Here is a 19,649-nt window from a genome sequence, read left to right as displayed (position 1 = left end):
GATTCTTTAACTGATGTTAGTGAATGTATGAATGCCTGTACTTCTCAATCTGCTGCTGAAGTGACTAAACAAATAAGATAAAACTTTACCTTTTCACAAGTTCTTGGATTAAATCACTGCTTTTATTGTGCAGAGGCAAACAGAGGTGAATAGATCTGATGTTGGGCTGAATTCCCATTACAACCTGTTGAGTTTTTCTGTCTTACTGCCCAAGAGTCCTGGTTTAGCAAAGGGATTGCACCAAAATGCTGAACTTCAATTGCCACCAATCCACTGACCCCTCAGTGTCACTGAATGTGCCTTAGATGTGCTACCCATGGACTCGCTTGGTTATTTTTTAACCTTTATGAACCTCAAGTGAATTATTCATTTGTTACTTTGAAGACAAATGGGTAGATACAAGCGGCCATTTCCTCCAGTGAAGCCGCCGCTAACCATTTACAAAGTAAGCTAACTGTTAACATGTCCCACTCGGTCATCAAGGGATCCTCAGCTTCATGGACTCAATCCTCAGTTTGATGGTAGATCACCTTAGTATATCCATAATTGATCTGCTGCCCGCTCCTGGCACGTTTTTTTATCCCTGACATATTTCAAGCAGGCTTTGAATAAGATTTCCGTAAAGTAACTTACCTTATAACAAACACAGCGATTTCAAACATGGCGCTCCTGCAGCCTACTCGTCCACTCTTGCCCATCATCAACAGGTCGGCGCCAAAGTAACAGGCCTCAGTCAACACAGAGATGATCTCTGTTGGATCCAGTGGCGATTCTAGACCTAATTTAGGGGGGCTTTAGCACCCCTGAATAGGGTTGCCATCCATCCTGTAAAATACGGAGTCATCCCATATTTGGCCTTTGAATGTGCATCCTGTAATGAACCGTACATGGTGGTCGGCCCACATGGGTTTGTCTATTTAGGGCCCAGGTAGGCCCCACGTAGGCTGTGGCCCTAGATGGGCAAACCCATGTGGGGCCACCATGGAGCCCACAGACAAACCTTTATGGGACCCATATATCAGCCCTCCTTTCCCCCACATGGGGCCCACCAAGGCATGCTGGCAGGGCTTAAGGGGTAAGCTTGCTATAACTTTGTGCAAAGGTTTATCACAGGACTTTAAGAGTCTCAGGGTTGCTTCCTATGTTAAAACTAAGCAAAATGAACATATTAAAAGTATTCACAACCTCATAAAAGTTTTGGCACCCTGGTCAATTTTGATGTTTATGAGGTCAGAAACAACAGACATTAGGTTGTTGTTGTTGTTGTGCTATTAGCTAGCTGCTAGCTAACTATTTTGCTAGCAACACAAGATAACTGAAAAGCTTCTTCCCTGTATCGTTAATGATATCAGTCATTCTTCAGCATTGCTTATGCAATAGGGGCAGATCGCTCGTCCAAAACGAATCAACTCCATAATCGATATATGTCAGATCTTCTATTTTCCTTTGCTGTATAATGTACATTGCATTTATTCCAGTGTTAGGCAAATGTATCTTGAAGGAGAATATCACTTAAATTCATTAAGAATTAATTTAGAATAAAAAAAAACTCATCCTGAATTACCATGATAGATATAATGTATGTAATAAAAGTGTGTCATTAATGAAGGGGAAAAAAGTCGATCCAGACTTTAAGTACGTTTAGGGTCTGGTAAAGATGCAATTAAATATTTTCCCAAAATATTCAATAAAAAAAAAACACCAGTTAATCAAAATAAATTTGTAATCAAAACTTTTGGAATTGTAATTATTTCCTTTTTTTTCTTTTTTTTTTTTTTTTACAAAAAGTTTTGTTTAAAAAATGTTTTTTTAATTAAATAAGTAATTTTGTCTCGTGAACTTAAAATGTTATTTGCCAAACGTAAACTTCTATTTGCACACACCAGAAATCTTTTTGTTGTAATTTTATGATGTCATGTAAGAATCACAAGCAAAACTTTGAGTCACAAACAAAAACATAGAATAGCAAGAAAAGATTTCTGACAATAAGTTTGTTTTCCAAATAATTTTTTCACTTCATGAGCAAAAATGTGTGATTTTAATATTTTAAAAAGTTTTTAAGCAAAACCCAGAAGGCTTTTCTCATGGTGACATGCATTAACAATTAATTTTTTTCTAAAAAGATATGCTGTACTGTTTCTAACTTTCCACAATAAATACAACCGGTATTAAGTTTATTCATTAAGTTAAGAGTACTATTTAATCCTGTATATCCAAACCAACACGTATGTACGGGAAAGTGAGATACTACTTAGTGAGCTTAGTAGTAATAAAAATAAGTTAGTTATAAGAGAATTGTTTCAGAGTTCATCAGGAAATATAGCTTTTGATAGTATTTTTTAATTTTCTTAGAAGAACGAGGAGGCTATGAGCTTCTTATCCATACTCCAACCTGGAAGGTGGCGGTAATGCACCTTAAAGTTGTTTGCCAACCGCCAGAAAAAAGACGAAGAAGAAGACGAGAAACAAGATGGCGCATGGTTTGTTTTGTTGAATTTTCGAGAGTTTGTATAAACGAGTTTATCAACAAGCATTTGACTGCTGTTGAAGAAACATTCACAGAGTTTAAAGAAATCATCAAGAGGAAGAGATGGATGATCAACGCAGACTGCTGGATTTCTCCCGGAAGCCCAAGATAATCTTATACCGAATAGGTAAGAAACGCCAGCGTTTGGATTCAGGTTACCGCAGTGAAGTTAGTTTCAAGTTGGATATTCGATATTCGAGCTCCGGGGAGTAGCGGCGTTTAGCTAAAGGTTGATCCGATTTATGAACGCTAATGTCGGCCGGCGGTTCTCCACCGCTCCCGGCCGCAGCGCCCGAAGGTTCACTTAGGGACTGTCTACAAATTACCGAACCAAACCTTCCTGTCAAAGAAATGTTAATAAATGCCTTGAATTGTAACCAAAAACTAATTGTAAGTGCTATTTCATGCTTTTTTACATGAGACTCAATATCATCTATTAAATTTTAAAGTCATACAATATTTTCAATTATTTTAATATTAAATAATGGAATGTTCTCTTAAATAGCTTCCAGGTCATGTGACCTATTGATTCAAAATCACTTTCAAATAATTATACAAGTCTCTGTAGATGAGGCACAAACTTTTGTTTTCCATTTTTAGCCATTTTCCATTTTTTAGGATTTTTTTGGTCAAAATTTAGGGTTTTTCTTCAATAGCTTCCAGGTCATGTGACCTATAGACTCAAAATCTGTGTGAAATTGTTCTATCAGTCTGTATAGATGAGGCACAATCATTTGTTTTTCATTTTAATACTTTATTTTTTAGCAATTTTATTTGTCAAAATTTAGTATGTTTTTGTTTAGCTTCCAAGACATTTGTCCTATTGATTCAAAACCACTTTGAAATTGCTTTATAAATCAATAGAGATGAGGCACTCTCCTTATTTCCCCATTTTAGATATTTTTCTTTTTTTTTCCATAATTTAAATTAAAAAAATATGATTGGTGTTTAATAGCTTACATTTCATGTGACCCAATGACAAGGAACAAAAAGGGTTAAATGGAATAGATATGATTGTGCACCACCTAGTCTAGTAGAATAATTTTACATTTATTTAGAGTTAATTGGTCACATGACCCATAAGCTATTAAGAAAATTCAATCAATCAATCATCTTCCCCTTGTCCGCAGTCGGGTTGTGGGGTCAGCAGAGGCCCAGACTTCCCTCTCCCCAGCTCCTCCAGGGGAATCCCAAGGCGTTCCCAGGCCAGCTGAGAGACATAGTCCCTCCAGCGTGTCCTGGGTCTTCCTGTGGGCCTCCTCCTGGTAGGACGTGCCGAAAAGACCTCACTAGGGAGGCGCCAAGGAGGCATTCTAATCTGATGCCTGACCCACCTCAGCTGGCTCCTCTCAAAGTGAAAAATCAGCGGCTCTACTCTGAGTCCCTCCTGGATGACTGAGCTTCTCATCCTATCACTAAGGAAGAGCCCAGACAACGTATGGAAAAAAATAATATTGGCCGCTTGTGTTTGTAATTTTGTTCTTTCAGTCAAGACCCTTAAACCAATGCCATAGATAAAGGTAAGGACGTAGATCGACTGGCAAATAGAGACCTTCCTTTTTGATCCAGCTGCCTGTTCACCACGACAGACTGGTCCAGCGCCCACTTTACTGCAGACGCTACGCCAATCCGTCTATTGATCTCCTGTTCCATTTTTCCCCTCATTCTTAATGTTATGGATTCTGCATTTTCCTCCATCTCTTTTAGCCTCTTTCATCTGCTTAACACGCTGCAGCATACATAACCATGTTTATATGTGACTGCTGGCAGTCATATGTAAACAGACTGAAACTGATTAGAGTACCCTTTAGGGAGGGTCCAGATTGCAGAGATGAATAAAAAGCTAAACTTGCTACAATCTTTGCCTCACTTGGCTTCTTGTCACTTGGCCCCAGAGCTGGACGATGAATGTAACCTAAGGAGCATGATGTTCCATTTGGATGATATGTATGGATTGTGAAATTTGATCATCTTTTAGAATTAAAGCTTATTTTTATATATAACCAAATCTCATTATTTCTCAATTTACAATGAGTGGTTCTGGTCGGGTCCTGAAACTGGTTAATGAACATGGGTGGCGAACAGAGACAGAAATGAATGAACTCCAACAATGAACAAGATGCTAAGATGCTTAAACTCCTCCACTTGGGTCAGGAAAATCTTACTTGACCCAAATAAGGTACTCTACCCTTTTCGAGCTCAAGACCATGGCTTTGGATCTGGAGGTACTGATCCTCCTCCCGGCCGCTTCACACTCGGCTACTACTACTACTACTGCTCCAGTGAAGCTGTAGATCACGACATGATGAAGCCAGAAGGGCCACATCATCTGCCAAAAGCAGAGGCGTGATCCCAAGGCCACCAAAATGGATCCCTTCAAAACCCTGGTTGTGCAGAACGTGGCCTCGGACAGAAAACCCCCAAATCAAAAAAATCTAATCAAATTTTATTTATATATCACATTTCAATAAGGCATTTCAAAGAGCTTTACACCATAAAATTACAAAAATAAAAAGTCATAGAAACAACAACAACTGAAACATTACATTTTCAGACTAGTATAATTAGTCTTTATAGACTAATAATTAATAACTAGTATAATTATACTAGTCTATAAAGACTACTATAATTATTTGAAAGTGATTTTGAGTCAACAGGTCACATGACGTGGAAGCTATTGAAGAAAAACCTATGTTAACCAAAAAAATCCTAAAACATGGAAAATGGCTAAAAATGGAAAACAAAAGTTTGTGCCTCATCTATAGAGACTAGTATAATTATTTTAAAGTGATTTTTAGTCTATAGGTCACATGACCTTGAAGCTATTGAAGAAAAACTCTCAATTTTGACCAAAAAATTCCTAAAAAAATGGAAAATGGCTAAAATGATTTTTTTTACAATATTTTTCGGCGAGAATGTTGATGTATAGATCTCAGATATCTTCTCGGTGCATCAATAAATCACTTAATTGCAATATTGCTCCGACGTTTTCGGAGATGTCTGTTCCCGCTGCATTAACAGCCAGCTCCCCTCGCCAGCTGTCAGCTGACCGGGCGCTCCATGTTCGGTACACCGAGAGAGAACGCACGTCTCCCGGCAAATCGTTTTAAAAACTCCCGGTAGTTTCCCCCTATGAGTGGAGGCGGAACACAGATATTAAGCCTGTAAAATTTTTTGGTTCACTTAAGTATTTAATTTATTCCTGAGCAAATGGGTTTGACTAATTAAACTAAGACTTAAAACATAAGTTTTATTTAACTGTAATGTCTTACTTCCTGAGATCTAGAGAGTATTTGAAAATGAATAATTTGCTTACATTCCTTGCTATAAATGTTTAAACATTTTAGAATCAAACAGATTTCTTTTTTAGTATGGAACAGCCTTTATCACAAAAGGTGAAGAATAATACAGAAAAAACGAGTAAAAAACTACCTTCGAGTCCGTTTTTTTCCTTAGCACTCTGTGCTTCACGTTGTCACGGTTGCTAAGCAACATAACGCCAAGATGGAGGCTAGGCAGCTAGCTGAAGGCTACAGCTTCTCTCTTCTGGTCGTCCATATTCGTGGCCTTCGAAGGACCCGTCTTCCGTAGACCGGGCCGTTTCTCACATAGACATAATAAAAGGACAGACGCCTAATGGACCGCTCTCGTCTTATCAATACATATTTATATAAATATAGACAGAAATAAATAATGATTAATACTGAATAATATTAAGCTATACATGTTTAGCGCACACACACGGGAAACCTTCAAAACATAAACGGGAGATTTGGGAGGTATCTTACTTTGACAGAGTGAAGTTCATAATAGCCATTGCCATCTGTGTAAACTTTTCTGGTGAATGTTATAACGTGTAATATTATTATTTTTATAATGTTTCCTTTCTATAATAGGCTCTTGTATCAGATATGTAAGTCAGTGTTAGAAAATAACTGAAACTTTAAAAAAAATAATAATCTCGGTTACCTTTCAGAGCGGGGACTGAACACCAAGTACTATAGCACTATACCAGCTAGCATTAGCTGATATTTCACTGGTGGACATAAATACAGTAAAGTAATATTCTAATCACAAAATATGCACAATATTATGTCCATCTTACTTGCGACACGTTGTCTGTCAAGCCCTCATGTCAATAGTCCGTCGATCTGATCAACAATATCCTGCGGTGCTGAGGCATCTTCTGCTGTTTTGGTCCAGCACAGCAGGAGGGTCTTTTGTTTGCGTCTCTTTTTTTGCTTGCTACATTTTATTTGCTTTTTGTTTCCGTCATCTCTTCTTGTTTGCTGTATTTCATTTGTTTGCGTCTCTTTCTTTGTTTGCATGTTTTCTCTGTTGCTAAGAATTATCATTATTCTTAGCAGTAAAATAGAAAAGGTCTGGTGAAAGCCCAGTGCATGCTGGTCCTGTACCAGTCCCTAAACTTACAGAAAATGGACAAACTGTCAAGATTCTGGGTTCTTGGGTTAGGATTTTTTTTTAAGTAAAGAAACAAAAAATATAAAATAAACAATTAACATGAAACTGAACTCAAAGTTCAAAGTAATAAAAATAAAAAGTTAATTGCTCCAACACAGAAAATATTAGAAATAATACTAGAAAATTATTTTTAAACAATAACGATCATGCCTGGAGGGAATAAATTAATCAGAAATATTTAATTTGGTAATTTTCCAAATGTCAGCTGAATGTCTGCACTCTTGAATTTTCAGATGTGTTTATTTGGTGATTTCTGTCTTAAATAATGAAAGTCTGTTAATTACTTCAGTAACGTTAACAATTCCTCTTTTTTTCTTGTTTTCCTCTCCAGATTGCTTGCAACATAACGTTTATGAGAACGAGATGTATAACCAGGAGAGGAGATCCAATCTGGACCAGGACGAGGTAGAACCTCTGCAGGTGAAACAAGAAAAAGAAGAGCCAGAAGATCAACATATAAAAGAAGAGCAGCAGGATCTAGAATATCAACAAATAAAAGCGGAAGAGAAAGAAGTTTACTCCAGTCAGGGTGAAGAACAGCTTGAATTAAAACAGGAGACTGATACCTGCATGGTGGTTCCTGTTTATGAACAAACAAACCAAACTGAATCAGAACCAAACAAGGAGCAGGTCATCTTCCAGGAAACTGCTGAAGCTGAGAAGCAAAATCAGAATAGAAGAAAACCTTTCTCCTGTGTGACCTGTAAAAAGCTTTTTGCTTTCAAATATTCTCTTGATGCTCATAAGAGGATTCACACAGGTGAAAAGCCATTTTCATGTGTGAACTGTGGAAAAGGTTTTAGTCGAAAACGGAATTTAACTCGGCACATGATGATTCACACAGGTGAAAAGCCGTTTTCCTGTGGGACCTGTGGAAAAAGTGTTATGCGAAAAATTGATTTAAATCGGCACATGATGATTCACACAAGTGAAAAGCCGTTTTCATGTGGGACCTGTGGAAAAAGTTTTAGTCGCAAATTACATTTAACACAGCACATGATGATTCACACAGGTGAAAAGCCATTTTCATGTGGGACCTGTGGAAAAAGTTTTAGTCAAAAACCGAATTTAACTCAGCACATGATGATTCACACAGAAGAAAAGCCATTTTCATGTGGGACCTGTGGAAAAGGTTTTAGTCGAAAACCGACTTTAACTAAGCACATGATTATTCACACAGAAGAAAAGCCATTTTCATGTGGGACCTGTGGAAAAGGTTTTAGTCAAAAACCGAATTTAACTCAGCACATGATGATTCACACAGAAGAAAAGCCATTTTCATGTGGGACCTGTGGAAAAGGTTTTAATCAAAAACTGACTTTAACTCAGCACATGATGATTCACACAGGTGAAAAGCCGTTTTCATGTGGAACCTGTGGAATAGGTTTTAGTCGAAAACCGACTTTAACTCAGCACATGATGATTCACACAGGTGAAAAGCCGTTTTCATGTGGAACCTGTGGAAAAAGTTTTAGTCAAAAACCGACTTTAACTCGGCACATGATGATTCACACAGGTGAAAAGCCGTTTTCATGTGGAACCTGTGGAAAAAGTTTTAGTCACAAACTTCGTTTAACACAGCACATGATAATTCACACAGGTGAAAAGCCATTTTCATGTGTGAACTGTGAAAAAACTTTTATTCAAAAAAGGAATTTAACTAAGCACATGATGATTCACACAGGTGAAAAGCCGTTTTCATGTGGGACCTGTGGAAAAAGTTTTAGTCAAAATGGGTATTTAACTCAGCACATGATGATGCACACAGGTGAAAAGCCGTTTTCATGTGTGACCTGTGGAAAAAGTTTTAGTCAAAAACCGAATTTAACTCAGCACATGATGATTCACACAGGTGAAAAGCCATTTTCATGTGGGACCTGTGGAAAAGGTTTTAGTCGAAAACCGACTTTAACTCAGCACATGATGATTCACACAGGTGAAAAGCCATTTTCATGTGGGACCTGTGGAAAAGGTTTTAGTCAAAAACCGACTTTAACTCGGCACATGATGATTCACACAGGTGAAAAGCCGTTTTCATGTGGAACCTGTGGAAAAGGTTTTAGTCAAAAACCGACTTTAACTCGGCACATGATGATTCACACAGGTGAAAAGCCGTTTTCATGTGGGACCTGTGGAAAAAGTTTTAGTCATAATGGGTATTTAACTCAGCACATGAGGCGTCACACAGGTGAAACGCCGTAGAACTATTTTCCATATATGTCTTATTTATGTAGAGGTTCATATAAAACAGTGTTTCTCAACCTTTTTTGGGCCAGCGCCCCCTAGCCTTTTTCCAGGTCCCTCACCGCCCCCCACCAAAGAATTTGTAGGATACTTTGCACTGACTATTATTTTATCATTAATATTACTATCGCCATTGTAGATGTTTTGATTTTTATGTTTGTTTCTGTATTTATCATCAAAAATAATTTCCCAGAGAACAATGTCATGGGAATAGAAATTATTTTCACAGGCGTCTATGAAAAATGCAATGAACATTCAAGTTAAAATTGGTAGGCCTAACAGCAGCAAATCAGAGTGGAAAAAATATTTTTATTTTGTGCCATTTTATAGTTGTTAAATGTTTCACAAAATGACCAGATAAAAAATGTACAACATGCCAGTTTAAACTTTGAACTATTAGCAAAACGACTGACTGAGCTCTGCAACATTAAAACATGGATAGAACTGTAACTACATTAATCATAGCTCTTCTTCTCTTCAGTTTTTTTCTGGTGGTGCAGCTCTGTGCTGCCTTCAGGAGAATGGGACATCAGAGTAGCATCCATAAAATTTCACCCACATGGCATTTATTGCGCAAACCAGAACTTTCAATGAAAACCAACATTTCCAGGTCCTTTTAATGCCATACAAATATGAGACAGAAACATGGATTATATCTTTATATAGACCTGTCTATTGATTTATAGATTAATAGTTTTACTGGACAGAAATGACAAAGAACAAATCTGGTTCTTAATCAAATCCTAATGAGTCAAATTGAAAGTCATGGAGTCATCAGCCTCATGACATTAACACTGACATGAAAAATAATATTGAAGAAATAAATATATCAAATCTAATTAAAAACATAAATAAGTGATAAGTTCTTTACTGTTATGTTCTGTAAGATATATTTATTCTCAGTACTCTCTCAGATGTGGTTTCAACAAAGCCATGACATTTCAACAATATTATTTTACCTTTTATCTGGAAATAGTGTGTTTATTCTTGCCATACAGTCCTCTGTATTAATTATTACTCAAAAGGTCTTGCCATACCAGTTTATTCCTCTGTATTAACTTTAGTTTCTTAGTTTATTCTTGCATTTTGTTCTTCATTCATTTCCATTTAGTTTCCTTTGATTAGTATTATCCTCTCTTGGCTTATTGCTATGTCCACTTTAGTTTCTTTCCTGTTGCTACATTTATTTGATAATTTCAGTAATTTTCACTCATCACCTGCTGCGCTGCCTAATCGTCATGTGTTTCACATCATTTTTTGATTTTTCACTGTTCAGCGTTGGATTCTCTGTTTTTATGCCATAATTCACATCTAGTTCGTCGCTCCGTTTTATGTCCCGCTTCTCCTGTTTCAGAGTTTTGCACAATGTGCGGTCTTTTTTTTCTAAGCCCCTAAGGTGCAGGGCGGTCGGGAAGCGTATCGATGGGGAAAAGGCAGACCGACATAAACCTTTTAAAACAACGGAAACAATTTCTGCATTCTTATTATTGAAATTAAAAAGTGCTGTGTTGTTCTATCACCCCCGTTTCATACCGGACCACTTACAGCACCGTGTTAACTCTATAAAATGAACGCTCTCTATCGTGGTATCACCCATGGAGGGATTTCTTGATTTAAATGGGTTCATTTTTCAGAGGGATACAAAGTGAGGGTATCGGGATTTTAGCTACCAGTAGCAGGAGAACGGAGCTGCGCCAAGAAGCTAACAGAAGCTAACAAACACTGAATAGAAGAAGAGCTGCCATCGATACAGTTGCAGCCAAGCATGATTTAATGTTACACAATACAGTTTTACCAAGTTGCTCAAAGTCTAAACTGGCATTGTTGTGCATTTAAGGTGTAAAGTTTACCTTCGACCAAACGCCCCCCAAAGGCATCCCAGCGCCCCCCTTTTGTAAAAATGTCCGCCAGCGCCCCCTGCCATCCTCTGAACGCCCCCTGGGGGGCGGTACCGCCCACGTTGAGAACCGCTAATATAAAAGATGAAAACTGGAGGGCTTCTTGTCTATAAAGTGGGAAAATTGTTTAATTTTTGAATTTGTTAAATGTGATCATTTGGATCTTGACATTTGCATATTGGAGATATAAAATATGAACTTGCAGGATTGATTTGTATTTTTCTGTATAGAGAGAATGAGTGGGGTGAATGAAATTTACTTTAATACATTTTTAATCCAAAATAAGATGTGCTGTTGTGTACTATTAGTAGATTTTCATTAATTGTTTGCAATCTGAAATTTACAGTATTAAAAATATCTTTGATAGGTTTGTCTTTACAGCAAAACTAGACTGAAACTGATGTTTCAAATTATATTAACCAGTCTATATAAAAGCTTTTCAAATAAGTTGGCATGCCCTTTTACTTAGAAAATGCAATATACAATATAATCATATTTTCCTTCATTGATTGTTCTTGATTGTACAAATTATGTGTGATTATTGTCTCCAATAATTTGGTGTGTCGCTTGTCTTAGTTGTATAATTCTTCTATTTTCTGCTGTGGCTGTTTTCTGTTAAAGATCACTATCTTTTTTAAAAGTTTAAACTAATTTAATCTATAAACATATAAATATGCATTTTATTAAGTCCTTACAAAGTCATTTATGACTTGCATATCCTTTGACGTAAGCTAATACAAGTGAATGGACCGAACTTCACAAAGTGCTGTTCTGCAAAGTAGTTTAAAACCCTCCTGTTATGTTGTGGGTCAATTTGACACGTTTCAAAGTTTAAAAGTTTTTTAAAAATAGAAGTATTTTTTCTGCATGAAACTATTTCTATTTGCCTTAATAGGTGCACTCTATGTATAAAATGAAAATGGTTCATTTTACACATTTGCAGCCCCCCCTGGGTCTATTTGTTACATCGATACTGTTCGGGTCAATTTGACCCGGCAGTCAAGTTAAAGGGTAAAAAGGTTAAAAAAATGTCCAATTCTATTTGTTTCTTTGCACCTATGAGACATATTTCACCACACACACACCACACCACACATGCATGCACACACCACACACACACCTAAACAATCACGCAAACCCACTCTTTCACTATTCTCTTTACTTCACTAGAAAGCTGCCTGAAAGCAGGTGTTCATACAACTTTTGACAGGTACCTTTTCTGTTCCCCTGGACAAACTCCACCCACACTGAATGGACACTCAGTAGAAGTGGAGGGAACATAAATACTCTCTGCAAGGGAGTCCTAAACACATTACACACTGAAGGTACATGTGATATTGTCACTGTCAGAGATTAGGAAATGAGCAGCAGGGAAATAAAAAGATGAAAACCCTGGAAGCTCTGGAACTTCTTGTTGATCATTCCAGGGTTGACTAGGATGGCAGTAACTCGCATTATAGACATCAAGTCAGTCTTTGAGCTACTCAGGCCTCGTGTAATACAGAAAATTCTTGTTGAAATGACAAATCTAAAAGGAAGGTGAGTTTTTGGAGAGAACTGGAAGGAGCTGGACCAAATGCATTTACATGCATATTTGGAGGTCCTCATTCTGACCAGAGTTTATAAGTCAAAGGACGAGTCAACAGCCAGTCTAAGGGATGCAGAGACAGGCAGGGTAATATTTCGGGCCATAATGTTTCTGGAGACTTTTCTCCAGAGTAATCCGATTTGACAATCGATGGACAAGACAAACTAGCAGCTAATAGAACAGTGTGGTACATGTGGGTTGTAACTTCCCCTGTTCTATAACCCAGGCCCTAATGTCACAGTAGATTGAAGACTTGTGGCATTCATAAAGTTCACCCCTGGCATTCAGAAGGCATATATTGCCTAAATGAGTAGCGACCCTACTCATTTAGGCAATATATGGCTTCCACACCAGCTAAATATGGCATAAAAATCTGGGCAGCATGTGATGAAAAACCCAGTTTTGTTTTGAACACGCAGATTTAAACTGGAAAACCAGCTGGAGGATCATCTTCAGGACTCATTTGTCTTGATTTTAGTCAGCGGGTCAATTTGACCCAGAGCAGAAAAGTGTCTCAAGTTCAATTATAAAGATGACCCCTTCAAAAAAAAATTAAATGTAATATAAAGAAATTTACAAAAAATCACTTTCAAGAATAGTGTCATTTTGTGTTTGGGTTTTTTCAGTGGGCATAAAAAATTGAAAATCAAATTTTTATGTCCAAATGAGTAAATTGTCGTCATTGATCCTTTATTTGTGAGAAATAAAAAAACATCATTGCACAAATATTGATTGAAATGGTTAGTATTGGAATTAATAATCGGATACAAAAAAGTTTTGGAGGATGTTTTAGGTTTCTGACGCTATTGCATGACTAAACACTCTCCGGGTCAAATTGACCCACGAACATTATTGCTGTACCTCAGAAACAAACATAATAGGAGGGTTAAGTTAATATTTGACACATTTTCTCACACGCTAATATATTTGGTAATCAAATGACTAAACACAGAGTTTATTATTTTTAATGTGATTATTTAGTTGTTTTGGGGGATTTCTGAATAAAGAGCACAATTTGATAGAAATTATTCTGATAGTTTTTATATTGACACTGATGAACACACACACTTTTACAGCATTTTATTCAAGAATATATTGACATGAATCCATAATTTAACGTGCATTTAACATTTGAAGAAGACAAGAAAAAAATAATTTTCTTTTATTTTTTGACATTTTATTGTAACAACAATAAACTTTGATAAATCAGACATTGTCAAACATTAGCTACATATTTTTCTTACTTTTGTCCTGCAAAAATATTACAGTATAACAGTTAACTTTGCTATGGACAGCAGAGTGGAAATAAATTCTAACAGTTAATTATTTTTATTTCATTACATTAGCTGTCTTGATACTATGGAGGAATTCAAAGGTGCTAAACTCATGAATTAAGAGACGATGCACAAAACTCCATTCTCTCCGGCTCACCGACAACCAGGAAGACATTTAATGCACATCTGCTGCATCACACATTACATGTTCATCATCTCATTTTCATCATCTCAGAATCCAAAATATCTCGTCTTTTGCTTCTGGCTTCGAGCATTTATACCGTTTCAGTCTGCTATTGTGTATTGGAAACTGTCTGACCAATGGCATTCTGAATCTTGCTTCTGGCTCTGTTTTACATTGAGTGTGTATTGGAAGTTCCGAGAAATCTGGGTTTGACCTCGTGGAAGTTAAATCTGCTCCTTCAGAGGACCATTAGTCAGATTGTTAGTTCTTATCTGTCCAAACAGACATCCTTTCCATGTTCTGTTTTCGCTCCATTTGCGTGCAACGCACAATGGAAGGAAAAGAGACACACCAAAATCTTCTGCAATAACAACTCAATAATATTTCGGCTCCGACATAATGAAAAGACACTTGCTAGGAATTCCTTCCACAACAACTTACTGGGTCAGATTGACCCGGACATTCGACATAATACATTCCTTTTCAGTAAAACATATCTTAATGTGAATTAACATAACTTTTAACTATTAATATAATTATATTCTTCTACAATACATTAGTACTTCATATTGAGATATTTCACCTAAAAATACACAAAACGTGCCCCCTTCACTTCCGGATTGCAATGTCAGTCTCATACCATTTCCAAATAATAGCCGGGGTCGGCGATGCACCGAGGTGCTGCTTTGCGACGTGGAGAGCGGCCCGGAGGAAAACCAGGACGCAAAGCTGCTGAAGGGTCATTTCAAGGTCATACGGCGTTCAACTCAAGAGCAGCAAGCCAACAGGGAGTCACCCAACACCTTCGAGAGGGAGAAGAGGGATTACGTGTTCTGCCTTTGCCAGGGATGGGAGCTGGTCAAGCCCAAGAACATGATCCTCCTGGAGGACGACGCTCTACCTGGAGAGGAGTTCTTCACAGTGGTTAAGGATCTGCTTTCTCGCCGGTTTGCCTTCCACACGCTGTGCATCAAGCTGTATCACCCTGAAAGGCTTTAGCGCTACTGGAACCCCGAGCCGTACCGCATCCTGGAGTGGGTGGGGCTCGGTTTGGTGGGGGCAACCGCGCTCCTCCTCTCAATCCCTTACTGTAACCCCTGCTCCCTCTCCTTCACTCTGTCGGCCAACCACCTCGTCTTCTTCACCCTCTACTTTATGGTGGCCGCCGAGCTGATAGGAAGGCACTACCTCTTGGAGGTGCGGAGAATCTCCCCGCAGCTCTACGCCGTCTCCCCGGCAACCGAGTGCTGCACCCCGGCCATGCTTTTCCCCGGCAACGCCTCGCTAAGGGTGGCGGACTTCCTGGATGGCTCGTTCTGCTACAAAGGGAACGCCAAGGATATGGTTTGTTGAGAAAAATTATTATTTTGAGTGTTTAACACAGTTTAAACCTTTTAGAACGAATTTCTTAAGTTTGAACAGGTTTGTGTGAGTGATTTAAAACCCGAAGAATTAGTACAAAGGAGAATAGAGGATTTGCAAGAGAATTTTGGCTCAGACCCCTGGGGTCTTATCATTAAAGACAGGAGGTCATAAATTAACATATGCAGGAAGGTGGAGGACATTATCACTTGAATTACTCTGAGAAAGGGAACTTTGGTCGGTTCACGTAACCAGGATGAGAAGTCTTCCAAACTAACATCTGACATGGTGCAAAAACTGAATATAACATAAAATGTTTTGTTTAGTATTAGAAAATACTTAGGTTTATGGTGAATGAATGTCTTAATTCTTATTTGTTTCTAATTCCTAATTAGAAACAGGAATTGTACTTCATTATTTTCTGTTTATTATCTATTGCTTTTGGTTTGATATCAGGACTAAACTTTGGAGATGCTGAGTGCAGAAGAACAAATTGGGTTTTTGGAGAACTTTTCATTGAATTAAAATACAGTATTAAAGGTTTGTTCCTGGCAGAGCAGAAGAGAAACCAGAATTTCACAGCTACCTGTGAGGTTCCTGCATCTGTTTCTCTTTGCCCAGATGGCTGTAGAGCCACAGGAGGCCGGATACTGTTAAGAAAATAAATTTAAAATAAGTTAGTTTTAGAATTTATCATGACTTGATTGAAATACCATAATTATAGTTTTAAAATTTATAACATATTCTGACCTATTGATATATTTTACTGTAGTTAAAGCAGATTGTTTGCCAAGATCTTCTGATCTGCTCTTTGTCTGTTGGGAAACAATCAGTAGGAAGTTCTAGCTTTTCACACTGATCTGTGAAAAGCCATAAACCCCCATGAATTCGGAGAGTCTGCTTCCACCTTATTTAACAAAAGGTGTTTGATCTTGCGACCAAACTGCAGGACTTTTTCTAAATTTAAAAGGGCCAGAGATGCCTTCCAATTGGTCAAGTAGAGATACGCCTTATTTGAATACATTAAAGAGGTAAACACACCTACAGGTATAAAAGTTTGTGCACAAGGGTAACAATTCAGAAAAAAGCTGATTTATTTTACTTCTGCACCAGCTCTTTCTCCAAGGACGTCCTTGATATTTCTTTGTCTTCTTGTCTCAGGTAACAATGTTTCTATCTGTGTTTCTTCAGTTTCCTGTACTATCTTATATTTTCTTCTGATTGGATTAAATCCTGTAATTCTGTGACGTCAACACGCATTGTTGTGTTTTTGTCCCCGCACGTGGCCACGCGAGAAAACCCGGGATCAAAAGGAAGTATCAGAGCCAGAGTTTTGCTAAATTTACCAGTAATATAAAAATTCTTCCTTAACAGGTTCTCTACCGCAAGGCCAGGACCACTCTCGGAGAAAGAGCGCACAGCGTGGAACCCAACTTCGTCACGCACATCGGGGCCTATTCCTCAGTCAGACCCAACCCATCCAGGCCCAAACTCCTCTAAAAAGAACATTTCACTGCAAAAAGTGTTTTTTGGTCTAGTTTTTGGTGCAGATATATTAGTACACTTAAAATAATATAAGTTATAAGTAACTTTTCATCAAGATAAAGTGGCTTATTTTAGCTCAGTAATTTCTTAACATTCCTCTGGCAGATTATTTGACTGATAACATAGGAAAAACGTCTTGGTATGCACTGAAACAAAGAATTGAGCTCCAGCTTATTAAAAAAATGTAGTTAATTTGTTACATATAATCACATTAAGTTTGCCAAACTATAAAATAACTTAAAATATTTACGTGTATTAACTTAATTTGATTACATGTAACAAATTAACTCTTTTTTTTTAAGTTGAATCTTTTCAGTGTAAGTGAACTACTACTTTTTTTTGTCAATATTAAGGAATTATTTTCTTAAAACGTGCACCTATTTATTGCAGAAAATGTACTTGTGAGCTAGTGTGGTCTTATTTCAAGTGTACTAAGATATTTGTTCTAAAAATGATTGTGAAGATGTGTTTTTAGTGTCGGGTTCACTTTTTTCTGTCACATCATGAAGGCAGAACATGTTGATTTTTGGTTTGGAAATATTAATGAATGTTTAGACAGGTTTACTGAGTTTTACTTTACTTTACTCACTCTTTTCCACCTGAGTTGCACTTTTAGTTTGAGCTGCCTTCACCAGTTTCTGTCTTTTGTATTAAGTTAGTTTTAGGTGGGACAAATAAAATAAAGTAAAAGCTGCCAGTTGCATAGAAAGCAATACAACTGAATGGGGTGGCTTTAATTGTTTTCCATATTTAAAAACATGACAAAGGTGATTAGCTTTTCAAATGGGTTTTGGTATTTTTTATTATTATTTACCCAGATTTTTGGATACGTATGATTGCTACGGGATGTTTTATATTCACTTTAAAAACTGACGAATTAAAAAGGTTTTTCTAAAATCATACTATAATCTATTAGAAGAAATGAGGTTGTGGGAATGTGTTAAATATCATCTACAGGCAGCAGGTCATCAGGAGTTATTTTGGCTTGATCTGGGTTCTTAATTTGAAATATTTCCTTAGGTCAGTTGGCCCAAAAAGTTAACAATGGCAAAGTTTAAACTTATGATTTTAATGACAACTTCACTTGCAAGGACCACGCCACAAAGATATATGATTAAAGATTTATTGATGAAGGGATGAATGATCTTGGTCATTGGGAGAATAATGGCGAGTTTGAGAAGTGAAGATTCTGCGTGGGGGTTTGGTCTTCGGGAAACCTGTGTCCATTTTGTTTTATAGCCTTGGCTTTGCAGATTTATTTGCTTTGCTTTATTTTTAAAATTGAATGAGAAAAAAAATATGGATCTCCTGATGCTGGAAATCTTTGGGAATTTGTTCATTTAACTTGTTCATTTTGAGCTGATGATTTGAACACAAAACCTCTTTGAAAGAGGAATATTTTTTTGATTTTCTTACAGTTTGTCTGCAGACTGGATGAGTTTTAAACATATCTTTACAGTTTATATGTGGTTGTCCAACATGTTTCTGTAAAAGTTTTAGAACTGATTAAAAGGAAGCCATCTTAAACAGCAGATGTTTTTAGACTTAAACTGCTGTCAGAATGCTGTAAAACCAAACATATCGGGGTTAGCTGTATATTGTACAACTATATAAATGAGAAACACAATTTTTTAGTGAAAAAAACCTTAAGAGAAAAATAAACCCAATTACTGTGCAGGATCTCATCTCATGTTTCCGTTTCTGTAATTAGATTTTTCTTATAAGCTTTACAAAGCAGAGTAAATCACCGATTTCACTGATTCTTTAACTGATGTTAGTGGATGCATGAATGCCTGTACTTCTCAATCTGCTGCTGAAGTGACTAAACAAATAAGATAAAACTTTACCTTTTCACAAGTTCTTGGATTAAATCACTGCTTTTATTGTGCAGAGGCAAACAGAGGTGAATAGATCTGATGTTGGGCTGAATTCCCATTACAACCTGTTGAGTTTTTCTGTCTTACTGCCCAAGAGTCCTGGTTTAGCAAAGGGATTGCACCAAAATGCTGAACTTCAATTGCCACCAATCCACTGACCCCTCAGTGTCACTGAATGTGCCTTAGATGTGCTACCCATGGACTCGCTTGGTTATTTTTTAACCTTTATGAACCTCAAGTGAATTATTCATTTGTTACTTTGAAGACAAATGGATAGATACAAGCGGCCATTTCCTCCAGTGAAGCCGCCGCTAACCATTTACAAAGTAAGCTAACTGTTAACATGTCCCACTCGGTCATCAAGGGATCCTCAGCTTCATGGACTCAATCCTCAGTTTGATGGTAGATCACCTTAGTATATCCATAATTGATCTGCTGCCCGCTCCTGGCACGTTTTTTTATCCCTGACATATTTCAAGCAGGCTTTGAATAAGATTTCCGTAAAGTAACTTACTTTATAACAAACATAGCGATTTCAAACATGGCGCTCCTGCAGCCTACTCGTCCACTCTTGCCCATCATCAACAGGTCGGCGCCAAAGTAACAGGCCTCAGTCAACACAGAGATGATCTCTGTTGGATCCAGTGGCGATTCTAGACCTAATTTAG

At 37.4% G+C, this 19,649-nt stretch overlaps 2 protein-coding genes across 3 annotated transcripts; both read left to right on the top strand.

Annotated features, from left to right (window-relative positions):
• The first annotated feature begins 225 nt into the window (after positions 1–225).
• Positions 226–13,764, top strand: LOC145552617 (uncharacterized). Of its 2 annotated transcripts, XM_081610271.1 has the most exons (3): positions 226–2,654; positions 7,341–7,769; positions 7,854–13,764. In XM_081610271.1, the coding sequence occupies exons 1-3, from the start codon at positions 2,591–2,593 to the stop codon at positions 9,209–9,211; spliced, it is 1,851 nt and encodes a 616-aa protein (XP_081466397.1). In that variant the 5' UTR covers positions 226–2,590; the 3' UTR covers positions 9,212–13,764. The 2 variants fall into 2 exon arrangements, with proteins under 2 accessions (XP_081466397.1, XP_081466395.1); XM_081610269.1 differs by having other exon boundaries at positions 7,341–13,764.
• Positions 13,765–14,993: 1,229 nt separating this feature from the next.
• On the top strand, positions 14,994–18,789 carry LOC145552627 (GPI-N-acetylgalactosamine transferase PGAP4-like). Its single transcript, XM_081610293.1, has 2 exons — positions 14,994–15,541; positions 16,934–18,789. The coding sequence occupies exons 1-2, from the start codon at positions 15,353–15,355 to the stop codon at positions 17,057–17,059; spliced, it is 315 nt and encodes a 104-aa protein (XP_081466419.1). The 5' UTR covers positions 14,994–15,352; the 3' UTR covers positions 17,060–18,789.
• The last annotated feature ends 860 nt before the right edge of the window (positions 18,790–19,649 follow it).

Source organism: Poecilia reticulata, chromosome 1, assembly GCF_904066995.2.
Source record: "Poecilia reticulata chromosome 1, P_reticulata-male-v2, whole genome shotgun sequence".
Lineage (NCBI taxonomy): Eukaryota > Metazoa > Chordata > Actinopteri > Cyprinodontiformes > Poeciliidae > Poecilia > Poecilia reticulata.
This window is presented reverse-complemented; position numbering and strand designations above follow the sequence as displayed.